A 17,389-nucleotide genomic window follows, 5' to 3' on the forward strand; every position below is an offset into this window, starting at 1 on the left:
TCTTTTTATCTACTGAGTAGTTTCATTGATTAAATACAAAGAATTAATCATGAAAATTGTCTCAGCTTCTAGTAAGTGTTTAGAGAACTTATTATCTATTATTATTATTATAAAGGATTTGAAATGATAAAAGTAACTTTTTGGAGGGTCAAACACTTTTTGGATCAGCTACGTTACGTACTATTGATTCTTTTTTCTACAAAATCCTACCAACAGAAGTTTGCTTGTTCATTCAAATGGTCCTTTACAAAATTTCAATGCACGTTTATTTGCTGCAAATCATGTAAATTCTCTGCATGTGATGAAAACGTAAATATGCTTATTATCCAATAGAACTGTGATGATTGGTGAAAGATGTGAATGTTTCGTTTCTGCCATTAAGTTTAGTAACAAGTTATTGGTATTCGTATGGGGACAAATTGCGTTCCTTTAAAAGCAAAATGGTCCTGTATTATGAATCAAATATAACGGTCAAGTTTAATAAATATTCGTCTCAAATTAGAACATTTAGATAACTCCTACCGTTTTCATGGTGATATGTTTGCTTCAAATGATAAAGAATTATCTAATTATGTTGCAGACATTTATACAAGGATATTGACGTTAAGGAAATCTAGAGATATAAGAAACGTTTTAGTGTGTTTTTCTAGACACTTAATTCTAAAGAAAAAACACGAAATCGTGTCTTTTGTTATATATTTTAGTTTATAAAATTGAGAATGGAAATTGGGAATATGTCAACGAGACAACAAACCCGACTAAAGAGCAGAAAACAGCCGAAGGCCAACAGTTATTCCTCAACGCAGCGAGAAAATCCGTCACCCGAGGTGGTCCTCAGTTTGCCTTTATGCTCTTGCATATACTAGTACTAAGTATTGAAAGGTAGTGTTCCTATGGCCGCTTACTGAGGGCGTGTTCATAAAATATTTTCCCAAACTCGTTTGTGTGCCCGTGTCTGTATTGATATTTTAAGTTCAAAGGAACGCAGTCATTTTATAAATGGTAATTATCAAATCAGGGAATTTTGTACATTACATGATATCTAACCTGTTATAAATCCTCTGAGATTACATGATTTTTTCATTTTTTTTAGCTTGGCTGTGATATCTTTCGAATTGGTACCTTGTGTTCTTGTATTAATGTTCTTATTAGACCGTTGGTTGACCCGTTTGAATGGTTTTACACTAGTAATTTTTGGGCCCTTTATAGCTTTTTGCTCGGTGTGAGCCAAGGCTCCGTGTTGAAGGCCGTACATTGACCTATAATGGTTTACTTTTATAAATTATTATTTGGATGTAGAGAGAGTTGAGCGCCAGCTGTTTAGACGCGTTTAACCTCGCCATTGCAATGCGTGTCTGAAGCCTGAAATTAAATTTGTGGATTCTTAGAAATTCTACAGAACTTCTGGAAACTTTTAAATCTCGGTCTATTTCTGAAATTAATTCTCACATACTTTTGATTTTTTAACCCTGTATGTCAACATTCCCAATGTGAAATTAGAGATACAATTGTTTTGTGTAAACATTGAACGAAAAAGTTTCTTCCTATGTGACGTAAAAATTTTCTGACATCAGACACGCGGAGCAATGAATGCGTTTTTAATTTGATAGATGCTTGTGTGCTTTTTGTAAAATTGATTGTTTTATGATTGTAACAGCTTTTTTGTAAAATGTTTGTTTTAAGATTGTTACACAGTGATGACTACTGTACCCATATTTTGACTATTTTATTTATTATGTCTGTTTTGTTCACACATCGTTGTAAATATAACGGAATTTGAAGAGATTATCGTCAAAGTGAGAGGTTTAGCGCTATAAAACCAGGTTCAATCCAGCATCTTCTGCATTTGAAATTGCTTGTACCAAGTCAGGAATATGACAGTTGTTGTTCAGTCGTTTGATGTCTTTTGTCATTTGATTTTTCCATGTGATTAGAGACCTTCCGATTGAATTTAACAGGGAGTATTTTTGTGATTTTGCTTTTTTCATTGGTTGCCGTTCGTTGTCTATCATTTTTATTTTTTTATTTTCATGGTTAAACACACACCAGACCCGTTTGAATTATTTTCATTCTTATGGAACTTTTAATAGATTGCCATGGGGTACATATGTTTTGCTTATTGTTGACGGTCATACGGCAACCTTTAATTAATTGCTCAACTTTACGTCGTTTGGTCTCTTATGGAAAGCGGTCTAATTTGCAATCATACCACATCTCCGTAAAGGCAAATGTTTGAAAGTCAATGTACCATGACCTAGGAAATCCCTGTTACGTGGTTAAATGCCAAACTTTTTACATCTGCATACAAACCATCAGTTGTTCCACTGAAACTGACCCAATCACAAACTAACATTAATGACACAGCCAACACAGCACCCCCTATAGTTTGTGTCCACGGCTACTTCGAAAGAAAGACAAAAATGAATTAGATGTATCTTATAAATAAGAAGTGCACTTGATTAAATGTTGCAAATAATTAAGTCCGTTTAAACTGTGTTTGAATGCTAATAAAAAGATGTGTCCCAAGTTTTAATCAAAAGACAATTTCCATTACAACGCAACGGCAATGGTCTATACCAAACGCCAAGCTTTAAATTGCCAAGAACATGGAGACAAACTCAATACCATCAACAGACAATACCAAAGTTCTACAATAAACATTGAAGAAGGGAAAAATAACTAAGATATAAACAGACAGTAAACCGTGACTCCGGATACCGTTTTTTTTTTAAAGTTCATGAACATGTTTATGGGGATAACCTTTGGTTATTATCTCTTCTAGGCGTGTGTCATTAAGCAGTAAGGGAAAAAAATGGTGGAATCGATGTCAGAATAGAATGTTCAAGTAATATGGAGTGTCTTTCTGTGGACTGGGTACTTTGCACGTCGATGATCGTGTTGATATAGTTTAAAGCAGGATCATTATCCGAATTGAATTAAGATGCTATTGTTACAAAACAAATCTTGAATGCATATGATTTACTCATTAGCACGGGAGAAAGTCAGGAACAATTTAACTTATCGTTTTAACAAGAAAGACATACTCAGTTGTAAACTATTGTAAAAATATTTGATATACTTGTTGTACACTGAAACCACAAATACACAAGCATGATCGAACGACAAAACATCAAATAGAAACACAATAATTTTTTATCGTTTATGTACCAATTATCTGATTCAATTGCTTGCGCATCAACATAAATATCAACACTGAAAAATGGAAACAAAAAACAAAACTGAATTATAATAAATATTTCTTTAAATCAATGTACATAAAATAAAATACAATAACTTGTATACAAAATATATATATATACACATCTATTTATATACAAATTAAACATACATAGCACATTTTTCACAAATATAATTTTTACTTTCTCAACAAATTAAAAGAGTTAACACTTTTTATTCTTCTTATTTTGTGTTTATTTTACAACTTAAAGCAAGGGGGTCCGTATAAAAGTTGCTTCATGCTGAATGAGGAACAGGCGCAGATCCAGCCATTTGAAAAAAAGGGGGATAGGGGGTTCCAACCGGCGGGAAATTTGATTTATGATGAATGAACTAAATGTTGTGTTGTGTGATACTAATATGATGTCAATTCTTAAAAAGGAAGAGAGAAATATCTAATGTGTAAAATGTTCGTTATAAAGAATCAAATGTGTAAGACAGTAGAGGACTAGTAGAAATATGTCATTGACTTATTTTTATTTCTAAGATATGGTACTCAAGACTTTATCAAAGTTGCTGAAGCTTTAATTGAAAGGTAGGTCACAGCAATCATCTTACAGTTAGTGAAAGTGTTAAACTATAACATTATTTGGGCTATGCTTACATTTCTTATAAAAAATACGAGGATTTAATAGTGAAATATTTATGATAGTATTACCATAGGATTCAGAGCAATGAGTCGTTACTAGAAAATTATAAACAATCGTCGTATGAACGGATAAAGATAGATTTCTTTTAAGAGTTAAAAAAACATAAGTGAGGTACGGAATGATATTTAAAGCTATAAACAATTCAGTTGATATGATAAATGAGTTTGAAGCATTGCTACATTTGCTTGATATCTTTTTAAGTCCGTATACAAAATCAAGTGTGACCTCGGATGCTTGTATCTACAATGGTAATACTGGAGGAAAACTTTGCCTTGCATTATAATACTCTTAATACTGTTAATTGTTCACATACAATGTTAATGTTACAATGCTGTACCATGATAATGAGTGTTTCTGTGTAAATATGGTAAATTGTGATTTTTTTCTTCAATGATACAAAGTTGGATTTACATATTGGTAACATACGATTCTTCTGCTGCTTCGTCGTACGTGAAGTCTTCCAAAAACGGCTGTAATGGAACAACAGCTTTGCTTCTGGCTACTGCTATGGCGTCGTGCAGCTCCAGGAAAATATGATGTTGGGGTATTTTTTCATATGTTCCAGCATGTTCCATAGTATCCCGAACACTGGCTGCAACACCGGCCAGGAAAAGTTTAATGTTCACATGCTCATACTCGGAGGAAATGTGTCCTAAAACATTTGCTCCTGAACTATCCATATAGTTAACCGTTGAACAGTCTATGATGATATGATGTGTTCTGCGCATACGTCTAATTTTGTCGTCTGTTACAAATTCTTCTCCATCTTCTGGGTCGACTTCGTCGTCATCATCACAAATACTTGTTAAGTTAGAAGCTATGCTTAGGGGTCTTTTTAACCCACCATAAGGTTTTTGAACTCCGTTGTTTTGCAAGTTTACTTCATCCATAGCAAAGGCAGGGTTGTCTCCATTCACTAGTGCCAACTGGGAGCTGCTCTTTTTCACATTGCCGTTAGTTGGAACGCCTGTTTCAGATGTTTTGGACATCTTGCGACCATCACCTGTGATAGGAATAATCGAAACTTCAGATAATGCATTCAAGTCTTTCTTTGGGGGTTCAATTCCAAGTTTTTTCATACGTTTTTCTTCGCGTTCCTGGTTCTTTTCTTGCTTTTTCAAAAATTTAAGTAGCTTTCTTGGGTTTACGGTCGCTTTATATAAGTTGTTTCTAAATATTTCGGCATTTGCGAAATACAAATTGGACTGAAATCTGAATATTTTAACGCCATTTGATTCGATGGAATCCTTGTACTTCTTGTGTTCGACAAAAGCGCTCTCTTTCATTGTTCTGCCAACACGGAAACCACGTGAGAACTGGGTTTGAAATACGACTGTTATCAATGAAACGATGACGCCGATTCCAAGTCCAAAGTCGATGTCAAGGAATACAACACTGACAATAGTGAAAAACCAAATAACAAAATCAAATTTATTGATTCTCCAAAATTTTCTGCAGTCAGCCATCTGGATAAAGAGTCCCTTTAGTGCGACAACAATAATAGCTGCAAGGGCGGCTTTTGGTAGAGGTTCGAACAATACACTCATAGCCATGATGACAAGAAGCATAAGGATTGTTACAAAAATACCAGCTAAAGTTGATTTGGTACCCATATTTGAAGCAATCATGGACCTTGGTGGGGCAACAGCTGATGGAAAACATTTCAAAAAGGAGCTGGCAAAGTTACACATACCATAAGCGATCAACTCCTGGCTGTCGTCGATTTCATAGTTGTGCTTCTTGGCACAAATCTTTGCCATGGCAATGGTGTTTGCAAAAATTAATATAGCCAAAACAAAACAGTCAACAAAGTAATCTTGAAATCCAGTTAAATCCGGTATGACTGGTGGTGGAATTGTACCAGGTATTTCTCCAACAACGGCAACTTCTTCAGCTAAATTTGCACCATAGGAAATGGCTGTTGCTAGTATGACAACCAAAAGTTCAACAGGAATCGGAATCGGAAGTTTGTGTTTGAACTTTTCATTTATGAATTCCTTGAAAAACAGTAAAATCGCAATACTTACGAGTGCCACAAGAGGTGTTTGCCAAGATAAGCTTGTTATGTTGGAAAAGATTTCTTGGTATGTGTATATGATTTTGAAAGCACCACCAAATCTCTTAACATTGATACCAAGTAATGCAGGCAGCTGACTGGTTGCAATATGGACAGCAGCACCGGACGTAAACGCATTGAAAAAAGATTCGGACAGGTATGCAGTTATAAATCCGAGTCTTAAAACCCCCATGAACAACAGGATAAGCCCACTAAGCATGGCTACACATAGCGAGATGTTTTCCTTGTAATCCATAAATTCCGGTATGTCCTCCCAGGTCGTAAAATTGGAAGTGGCATTATTAAATTCAAACGTTGCTTTGAAATTTTCAGCTTGCCGATCGACCACACTTGCAGTAACGATGCAAATAACAGCACTCGTTCCCATAGATACGTGAGCAGACGTTCCAAAGATAACATAAAGCAAAACTGGCCAGACAGATGTGTACAGGCCATTCTCCACTTTGACAGACGTTAAAAGCCCAAAAGCCAAGGCCTGAGGTATATGCAGTATCCCGATTGTAATTCCCGCCATAACGTCAGTAACTATGCTCTCTTTGATGTTATAGTATCGTAGGACTTTAATAATAGGTAGGTAGGTTGAAATAATTTTCCAAAGTCTTTTCTTCGAGCAGAATAAATTATTTTTCAATGTAGTGGCCAATGAAGGATCCTCTTCTATGTCGTCTTTTAAATGAATTTCATCAAATGCAACTTGCGTAAAGGGTTGTCTTTTCACAAAAATTGTACTTTCTTCTCCAAATGCCCCAGATGGGGCCGAGAATCGTCTCCCTTTAGAGGGACCAACTCCTCCTCCCGGCGCAACGGCCATTCCATCCACCACTGACATAGATCGACTCATACTCGGACTTTCAGACACCTAAAAAGAAGTTGTGTGGTAAGTATTTGTGTTTCACACATTAAGATAGAACGCTAAAAGAATTAACACTATAAAACTGTTTAACATTGTATACCTTTTATGCATATCATTAAAAATATATGTCATTTTCAGCAATATACATTTTTCACGTAAAACAAAAATGCCTGTCAAGTTATTCATACGCGACGATAATTTTTCGGTCATTGGGTTAATGTCTTTTAACTTTTGACATTTTTTTTTAAATGAAGCAATACATACGAATTTAAACTTCTTGACTTGTACATGTATAATAATCTTTTTGGGTTTGATAAAGCTAAAGCAGAGACACACATGTATATGTCTCTTGCTTTTAGATATTCGTCCAAGAAAACGAAACATATAAAATGTATATATGGCCGGAGTATTTACAAGTTATTCTGACCTAGGCATTAACTTTCGTTGAAAAAAATAAACCCAAAACATAAAAAGGGATACTTTCAGCATGTAAAAACGTATAAAAGTGCTCGCAAAACATTTCTTCTAACTCATAATCCTGTTTCGCTTATAAACATACATCTTGATCAGTTTGAATCATTTAATATTCTATCGCCATACGAAAATCGTCAAATTTGGCAAGTTATCAAGTAGCTTTTAAAATTTACTATTTAGAAATAGTTTTTCCTTTAACCTTACACGTGCTTACAGGTATGAAAATAGAAATTACATGTATACAAACATTCAAATTAGATATTACATGAATGTACATTCATATTTTCCTCGTTTGATATTGCGGAAAAAGTCTTATCTTCTTTCTCCGTGTTTAAATATTGAGAGTGAGATACAAAATTTCGTAGAACTCAACTACTTTTTTGTTCCGTAATAATTTCAAACAAGGATTTTATTAATTGTTTGGTGTAAAACATTTGTTTTAAATGAATACACGGAGAAGTGATGAATCACCTGTATAATTTGTTTCTTAAGACATTTGACAAATAAAATAAATATACTGTGATCTGTAAATGAGATACTTTTCAAATTATTAAATAATCAATGTTTTGACTTACCAAGAGGTGTTAATTTAGTTTTAACACAGTAACATAAAACAAAAATGCAATCTCTATCGCAAGACTGATAAAGCTAAATAATCTTCCTAAGATTTTTCACAACGATATAAATCCAACGATGACAACTTTGAATATCATTAATTAACAACCATGGACATAGACTTGACTGTTTTATGTGACAATAGATGTCATTTTTTATATCGAGGCGTCAAGACCACGCCCCCCTGCAAGACCTGTCAACCACACTTATGGATAAATTAAGAAAATGAAATAAATGTATGTTTATGCAAATTACCAAGATTATTGTATCATTCAGAAGTTACACGGTTTGGACAGGAAATACGATGTATGATAAATGTTTATACAAAAAACATTAATATTTTTATTTTTAAATATTTCCCAGAAAACATTTGTGTGGGAATAAAAACGTTTCCTTATACAAAAGGCTTACATTATTTAAAATACGCATATGTGCAGAGTAAATAGTTACAAATGTGGGTGTAACATTATCATTTTCACGATAATTTTGTGTTTCAGGTGACTGACAATATTGTCCTCATAAATATACTTTGTAGGATTGGCTAAGAGTAGACTTTAAATAAAACGAAATAAATGTTAATGAAAAGCAATCATTGTTCATATCAATTGCGGTAAACATGAACACATATTATGTATGAATCGAAGTAGTTAAATGTATTAAAAGCATTCTGAAAAAGTAAATGGTTATAAATATGTGTTCTTCGATACGACAAGGTTGTCAACTATTTGATCTATTATTAGGAAGGTATTTAAGTAGCTACAATTACTGACAGCATATTTTTTTTTTTAGAAATAAACACATTGACTATAAACAACGACTGAATAGAACAATACTTTGCCGAACATTATTGCTGTTTACAGTTTGTCTTTATTAATTATATGATATTTAAGATGACAAAATACTGCAACATTTCTTTATTAAAACCAGTTCAGGGGCAGCAACCCAACAAAGGCTTGTCTAATTAATGTGAAAATTTCAGGGCAGATAGATCTCAGCCCGATACACATTTTTTTACATGTGACAGTTCTAGTGATTGTAAAGTTTTGTGTTTAATGACGATAGATGTTTTGGACTTAATGCCAAAAAAATCTTCAAATTGACTTTTTTCTGAGAGACGTCTGTAGACACGTACATTGGGATTTTTTTGAAAACAATATTTTGATGGCCTAGATGAAAGAAAAAAAATTATGTTTGGCACTGTAGCTGAAACAAAATCTATGCTGTCACCTGCTTGAAATTTTTTTTTGCACTGCTAAATTTGGGAATAGTGAAAATAACAAGTTGAGATGTTTCACAGCAGAAACATCTGTCCAGTCTACAGATTACGCTAATATTTCTATTATTACTTTTTGTATTTTCCTGTATGAATAGTCATTGATCCAGAAATATTTAAAAGCATTCCAAATCTCCCGTATGTATGCTACTACACTAAGACATACTTAAAACTGCAACTATTATAAACATGAAATGGTCCTTTTATAACAGGGATAGATATGGTATCATAAGCAGTCATAAAGTAGCCCTGATTGTGTATGACACAGACTTGTATACCGGTAGTATTTTCCTTTGTATCCTTCTGTATCATTCTGTATCATTCTTTATACCTCTTTTGTCAATGGAATGTCAATTATCGTATTTGGAAACAGTGGAAGTTTAAAATTGGAGCTACTCACTCTTTGCCATTAAATATGGCAATGATGGCCACTTCAGGTTCATCATAACAAATGGACAAATATGGCCGTATTTTCACCTCAAACATTACTATGTGTACAGACTTACCTGTGCTGTTTGAAAAGTTTTAATGCCTAGCATCCACAAGATATATAAGAGTTAAATGCATTTTATGTTTAAGAAAGATAAATCTTTCTTGGTTATTTAATGGACATTTTTTTACTTTCTTCAGAAGGTGCAAAAATAAAGAAACACATGAATTACTTTGATACTGTCCACTCACTGACTCAGATAAGTCTGTACTCAGAGTAATTTTTGGCATGTAAATACAGCCATATTTGTCCGTTTGTTATGATGAACCTTCAATTGCAGAAACAACAACAGAGACTATGTAAACTTCATGGTTTGAGAGAAAAATGTGTTTCTGTTCCAAATTATAGGAAAAAAATTTTGCTTTCCTTCTCAAAAGAAATAAAATTATTTATCGGAGGAAGGTTCTGAAAAAAAAATTATGAACAAAATATAAATCCCAGCCCAGCCCCCCCCCCCCCCCCCCAGCAGATAAGAAAATGGTTGTTGCCTTATCAACTTAACGTTTTAACGAGTTATGACTTAAGTCTTTATCTAGCATGGTGCTATACTATATGTTTTTCTTTTCAGTGAAACTTATAATGATAACTGACTTGTCGTGATAATATAACGCATTGATTGATCGATTGTTGGTAATTTAACGTCACTTCCGATTGATAATTTAGTGGCTTCAAGATTTTGTATTGGTGGAGAAAGTCAAAGTGGGTCAAGTAACCATCTTATTAGCGTCAAGACAACGATATATATATACCGAGCAAAGATAATGCTGGGTTTTGTTGTCTATTATCGGACCACAGATGAATTATCACGTTGTGATTGGTTAAACGCCGTCACGTGGTGACCCCCCTATGAGACCTTATCGGACCTCAGATGAATTATCACGTTGTGATTGGTTAGACGCCGTCACGTGGTGACCCCCTATGAGACCGTATGGTGTTAGTAAGTTTCATATGGGGTTCGTCACGCGTTAATGGCGACGTCATCTATTAATGTTGTTGTGTTTCATTGTTTATTTTTCAACAAAACGCCGCAGAAAAAGTCCAGCGTCCGATAAATTCGTTATACGGTTAACGACTGACCCCCTACGGATCCATAAAGGGTGAATAAAATTCATTGGGGACTCGGCCTCCGGCCTCAACCCCTATGGATTTTATTTACCCTCTATGGATCCGTACGGGGTCAGAAGGGAACCATATAGCTTATAATGGTGTTTGTAATTATAGAACGTCACATACGCGTTCAACGCTGAAAAAAACCCCATGAACCCTGAACTATCTGTAGATACTATATCAATTTGACATAATATAAAATAAGATTGGAAAGCTTTCATTTGGACTATCTTCTATGTAATTATTGCTTTTGCATTTGAATATTGAAAAAAAAAAACACCCAAAAAAACATTCGTCTAAAACGAAGTTTTTATGTCCTCCATCTACAGTTAGCCCCCAAGTAAAGTAAAGGTTTTAATGCCGAATTGAAGCCAAAATTCAATACCTCTCTTACTATCAAGATTGCAATAACGTTGAAGAACTTGGTAAGGGAAATAATTTTCTACATTTCTATGATAAGTTTAATTGAAATGCCATTCGTAGATACTGCTAAGGTGTAAGAACTTTTCGTTGGAGATAAGGAACAACATTTATGACAAAAACATGAAATGAAAATGTGTGTGCAAATATACCGATTTCTCCGATTTTTCATTTTAAAGGATTGAAGGAGTAACATAAAGATTTTTTATTCCTTTAAAAATATCTTCTTCAAATTGTATGTTTTCAGAAGTTTAAAATTGAAACAAGATTTTAACACTTGAAATTAAACCATAAAATTCTTAAATTTTACCCGGAATCATTTCTTTATAATATAAGTATTCATGGCTTGCGAAGCAACTGAAATACTGAGAAATTGCAAGCCTTTGAAGATACCTGAAAATATAGGTGGTTAAGAAAATAAACTCGCGTTGATATAAGAATGACAGTATTCAAACATATACATCATTCAAAGTCAGTGAACCATGACTGAAGGAGCAGGATAAAATAAATGTGAAATGTCAATGCTTATAAATCTGCACACTAAACTGGCAGTAACAGTGCCTTCTCATAAGCTGGTTCCTTTTAACTAACATATTGACATAAGCACAATTTATCTTGTAAATCATGGGGGGGGGGGGGGGGGGGAGGGTAGGGGCATGTAATCTCTATGGACAGGAGACTTTCAAAGGCCAATGCAACTGTATACCAGATATCATTGACTAAACATTAGTTTCCCTCTTATACTGATCTTATGGCACACATTACCATGTATATAAATGCAAAAAAGTCCATGAACCATTACTGAAATTTGATAGACTGGCAAGAGAAAAAAAATCTTCTTGGATATGAGATTTACAAATGCGTATAACTTGCATACCTACTAAACTAAGCAAACGAGGGTTGGGGCAAATTAATCTCCATGGAAATTAGATGTGGCAATGTTAATACAATTGCATACAAAGTATTTAGTGGTTCCTCGTAAACTTGACATACTATGACAAACTTATGCATTATTGATGCGGCTGTCGCCGCCGACGCTAACGTCGGAACGGAGACATCACACCTGTATCATAATTATCGATTTATTTCGCAGTTGGTAGGTCAAATGTACTCAACTTGATAAATTAAACGCAATATATTTGACCGTTCTTCAGGACGACCACTGTTAGTATTCGTTCTTGTCATGAAAATACATGAAATATTTGCCACTGCACCTTAAACTATCAATCAATCAACAAATAATTTGAGTCTTTTTTAGAAAAAAATGTTAGTGTTTAAAATTAATAAATAAAACAGCGTTCTAAATGCGGTTTATGTTTTCGTTTTCACAACTATTCACAGGTTGTGAAATTAACAATACCCCCAAACGAGGGACTATTGTAGAAAAGAAAATTTTAATCTTTTCAACTTAAAAAAGAGAAACGTCCTTATATTTGGAAAAAAATCTCTAAAAGAGAGGTCTCCTTTTTTTTTTAATATTAAAGAAGTCCAGGAATGTTCTCAAAATTTATAGACATGTTTTGTTGATATAATACCAGATAAACGTATTGTTCTTGATGAAAAGTTTCTGCAAATGATGCATAGAAGTGCTCTTTTGTACTTAAATTGATTCTAAACAAACATATTTTTATCACTTGAAATTCAACCCTCATAAAAGGGATCGTCGTTACTTTGAGGGGTTGTCCCCACATTTGCTGGATTGTTCATAACCTTATAAATAAAAATGATCGTACAATCCTCTATATATTAATACTGTATATAATACTTAATATCATTGTGACAGGTAGTAGTTTTGGTGTTAAAACCCTCACAAGCAGAAATGGGAACGTACTTTATTAAGATTATAATATTTTCTACAGGAAGTTTCTGAAATTCAGCAACTTCTGAAATTCGGGAGCCGATCAGTTCTGAAATAATATCAAGGGAAAAAAGATAAAGTCTGAATTCCAGCAATTCTTACATAGTCTAAGGAAATTTAATACTTCATTAAAATGACAGGAATTATAATCAATTGATATAACCAATCTACATGTACATACCACGACTAATACAAAAAATCAAGATAGGTCTCTTCCGTCAGTACTGTTTGGGTAGTATGATACATTGAAATCTCAATTTCAAAATCATGTGATAAAACATTACATTTCTTAGTCTATATAAGATTTAGGCTTTAGTAAACACGAATAAACACTGTTCACCCAGATTTATAAATAGAAAATAGTTACGATGCGTTCGTGTAAAATTACCGACCGTGCGAGGGCTTTATAGCCATTGAAGGTCGTTTAACACTTCCATTTGTTGCGTTCGTGTAAAAATTTGAGGTTTATAATTTGATTGGTTATTGTGGTTGAATACAATTATCACAGCCCATTTATTTGTTTAACTTTTATAAGATCTTATAACATACAAACGATGTTAAAAAAGTTAATGTTTTTTTTTTTTGATTTTTACCTTCACTCCAGTCAAATAGGATCAAACAATAATTTGTAAGAAAACATGCAGATCAAGGGGGGGGGGGGCGTTTTGGGGAAAATTTGGTTGATTATATAGTGCATCACTGAAGCATGACATCACCTTAGATCAGATAGCGCCCTATCCCCTTTATGAAAAGTTCTGGATGAGTATATATATTGTATACCATCAACGTATACAAATATGTTTTTAGAAAAATTTGCATATTTCATGAAATTAAGATGGTAATTGTGATTATGTAATTATGATGCTGTTAAAATCATTTCGAGACACAAAATTGCAAATTTCGCATGTTCAGTTTGTAAGAATTGAAGGACACCACAAATTAACTTAGCTAATATGTATCCGAAGGACATTAAGCCTCTGTTCAGAAGTAAGCCATACTACTGTGAGAACATTAAAGTAAACACATCGGGCTGTGAGACTTTGCATTTAAGTGAAACTTAGACTTGAAAAATGGCCTTGGTAGGAAATGAATTCACGGGATTTCTATCTTTCAATTATTTTTTCGTTGAAATTATGTTTTAAAAAATGGAAAAAACATTTCAGCTGATTTTCTGAATCTCATGTTATAGACTCAGCCAAGTTGATTTTTTGAAAAAATAATCAAGCTACATTTAATATGGTCTATTTGATTTGCTGTTTAAAGCAAGATAGATGTTTGATAAAGTAATTGCAATGAAAATATATTTGTCTGATAAGTATTTATTCTGCTATGTAAATTTCCAGTCCGATTATACATGTGTAAAAAAAGTTGAATTATGAATACACGTCGAAAAGAAATACTATTTCAAGCTATAAACATAAAGGCGTTGTGAAACATTCGTCAAATTAGGAAGCAAATAAATTAAAAAAAAGTTAGTTATGTATGCGTAAAGCGTACACCTATATATGTATATATATAAAGACATAAGTTATATTTTTAGCACACACATATTCTTTATTTAGATAATTTGCTCTAATATTAAGTAGTCAGACAGCGTCTGGTGTGATTTACCACACATTGATCGATGTTTTATTGCCTACAGTGGACATATCAAGATGGAGTACACCATTTTGTGTAAAATAGAATATTTGCGCTTGCGCATATCTAACCTTTTTGTTTATAATAACCTTGTACTTGGCTTGATGTCTATAGGGAGTATTATTTAGCATATTTTGCTTGAGATTTCATGAATATTTATCATTTCATGAATCCTTGAATTTAATACAGAATTATTGTTTGGTTCAAGATAATACTGGTTCGCTGAAAGAGCAACGAAAACTGTTCACGAGTTTTAAATTATGTATTACTTGAATAAATTAAATTATTAACAGCTTTATATAAAGATGAGATGTGGTATTGCTGCCAATGAGACAGCACTTCACTAGAGAAAAGGCTTAGAAGTTAACAACTATAGATCACCGCAAGGCCTTCGGCGGTAAACTTACTAGTAACCTATAACACATAGTTAGCTATTAAAGGCCCGAAATAACAAATGAATCTCAATTCAAACGAGAAAAATAACGGTCTGATTCATGGAAAAAACTATAAACGAAAAATAAATATGATGTACAGCAAGCAAGAGAACCTCTGAATTTCAGGCTCCGTACTTGGGACAGGCACATATAGAATGTGGCTGGATTGAACATGTTTGTGAGCGCAACTCCCCTACTTAACTCGGACAGTGGTGTAACATTACAACAATTGAACAGTGGAATAACTTTACAACAGTATACCGGGTTGGATTACAGGTTTAAGCGGAAATAAAACATAAAGGAGGAATCTTTTTCTCCTATGAGAAGACCTACTGTATATATCAAATGCAGTTATACTTTTAGACGTATATCTGTGTGTTTCTGTATACCATTGTATCATGGGCAACAAAGAGTTTCCAGAATAAAAAAAAAAGAAATACATGTAGATATAAGCCTCAAAAGATTGGTTATCAACACAAAATCCTATGGTGCATACCGATAAGTTTAATATTGAAAATGAAAAAGTAAAATAATTCAGAGTGCCGGGTTTTATCTTACGTAGCTGATACAACATTCATTCATGTTTATGTTTATAAATTACTGCTGCTTCAATTTCTAAAGCTTAAAACATGTTCAACACTTACATCAACGCATAACATTTTTGAAAATACCCTGTTTAACGAGAACAGTGATCTATTGGTTGCTGTTTGTCATATTTGTTTGTTGTTTTTGCGTAGATCAAATTGTTTGTTTCTTCGTTTGAATAATTTAACATTTTAAATATTTCTGGGCCTTTTAAAATGTTTCTAGCTCGGTTCCAATATAACTTGATTAGGATTGTTAGTTTCCTACCGAAGGTCGATGGTATTTGACAGGAACTCCAGCTCCCTCCACCAAATGATACTGACCGCAACAAAATAGAACTATTGTCAATAGGAGTGGAAGTAGCATTTGACACCAATTAATCGATATAAACAGTTTTCTACAAGGGTTTTGTTCATTATTGAAGGCCTTATAGTTGCTGACACACTATTCCTTTGATAGCTGGTGGAAAGTATCTCACTGGTAATCATACCATATATCTCCTATCTTTTTATCACGAGGTTTATAACTGTTTCTCCAGAAAATAATTCTAAAAGAGACAGAGGAAAAACATTTTAAGAAAAAAATTTGTATGCATGCACCAACCCATAAATAAAAAAACTTATTCCAAAGTTCATGACTAGTTCAAGCTTAATTAATCATATGCCAAAAAAAAAAAAGAGGTTTCAAGGAGAAAAAGACGTCCGCAAAGACATCTTTTTAACACTTAAAACAGAAGAGTTCATTTGCTGTAATGAATTTAGATTTGACAGCTATGTCATTTATTGTGAGACTCGTCTCGCACAGTTACGCGTTTTATTTTTTCGTTTAGGTATAACTGTCTCCTATAGCGTGTCCTCATAACTTATTTTTACATTTATATATGTACTATACTTATAGTAATTGTTATTTAAGCAAGATAATAAATTGATACAGGTGTTATGTAAAAAATGGATTATAAAAAAAAAGAAGAAAAAAGAAGCAAGGACACTTTCCCTAGACTGTTGCATACTAGGACCATATGCATCACAGCTTCAGGTTGTACTTGGAACTTTTAACAATTTATTAAAAATGCGGAAGAAAGGACTTTAAAAAAAAACACCCCATAAAACCAAACAAACTCTTTCGAAAGTGGCACTATTAATCGTTTTATCTGAAAGATGTCAATGCGTTCGTCGTTAACCTTTTGTAGTGATTTCCTGGGTGTTTAAAAAAAAGCTAGGCATCGTCATTTTGTTCCAGTGTACTCTAGACATGGTATAGAAATATTATCTGAATATCCAATCTTTATGATTCCCGGATTATGGGCTCGCTGTCATATATACTGTATATTTTATGCGTCTCCTTCATTTATTCTACGATTTTCTTCGTTCTGTGTTCAATCTCACCTCTCCGAATGTACCAGGTATATACAATATTTTTTGTTGTTGTCAAGATTGAATAAATAATATACATATATTACACATTTTGTTTGTAATAGAAAAATGATTGTTATGATATTCTGAGCAGATAATTTCCCGAGCAAAAACCATGAAAAGGTTTAAAACTAGACAGTGGTGTTGGGCTGAATAAGTTTGTAAATATAGAAGTTCATTACGTTCACATTATCAAAGGATACATTATTTCCATTAAAAAGTCAGACAGGAACTGACCTTAATTGACCTTTTTGTTGACCAATGAT

The 17,389-nt window shown here is 33.4% G+C and overlaps 1 protein-coding gene across 2 annotated transcripts; it reads right to left on the reverse strand.

The window, feature by feature from the left end:
• Positions 1 to 3,240: 3,240 nt before the first annotated feature.
• LOC134685194 (prestin-like) lies at positions 3,241 to 13,382 on the reverse strand. Of its 2 annotated transcripts, none has more exons than XM_063544689.1 (2): positions 13,236 to 13,382; positions 3,241 to 6,823 (listed from the first exon to the last, which is right to left on the reverse strand). In XM_063544689.1, the coding sequence occupies exon 2, from the start codon at positions 6,803 to 6,805 to the stop codon at positions 4,295 to 4,297; it is 2,511 nt and encodes an 836-aa protein (XP_063400759.1). In that variant the 5' UTR covers positions 6,806 to 6,823; positions 13,236 to 13,382; the 3' UTR covers positions 3,241 to 4,294. The 2 variants fall into 2 exon arrangements, with proteins under 2 accessions (XP_063400759.1, XP_063400760.1); XM_063544690.1 differs by lacking the exon at positions 13,236 to 13,382 and adding an exon at positions 7,867 to 8,047.
• Between the last annotated feature and the right edge of the window lie 4,007 nt (positions 13,383 to 17,389).

Source organism: Mytilus trossulus, chromosome 9, assembly GCF_036588685.1.
Source record: "Mytilus trossulus isolate FHL-02 chromosome 9, PNRI_Mtr1.1.1.hap1, whole genome shotgun sequence".
NCBI classification, from domain to species: Eukaryota; Metazoa; Mollusca; class Bivalvia; order Mytilida; family Mytilidae; genus Mytilus; species Mytilus trossulus.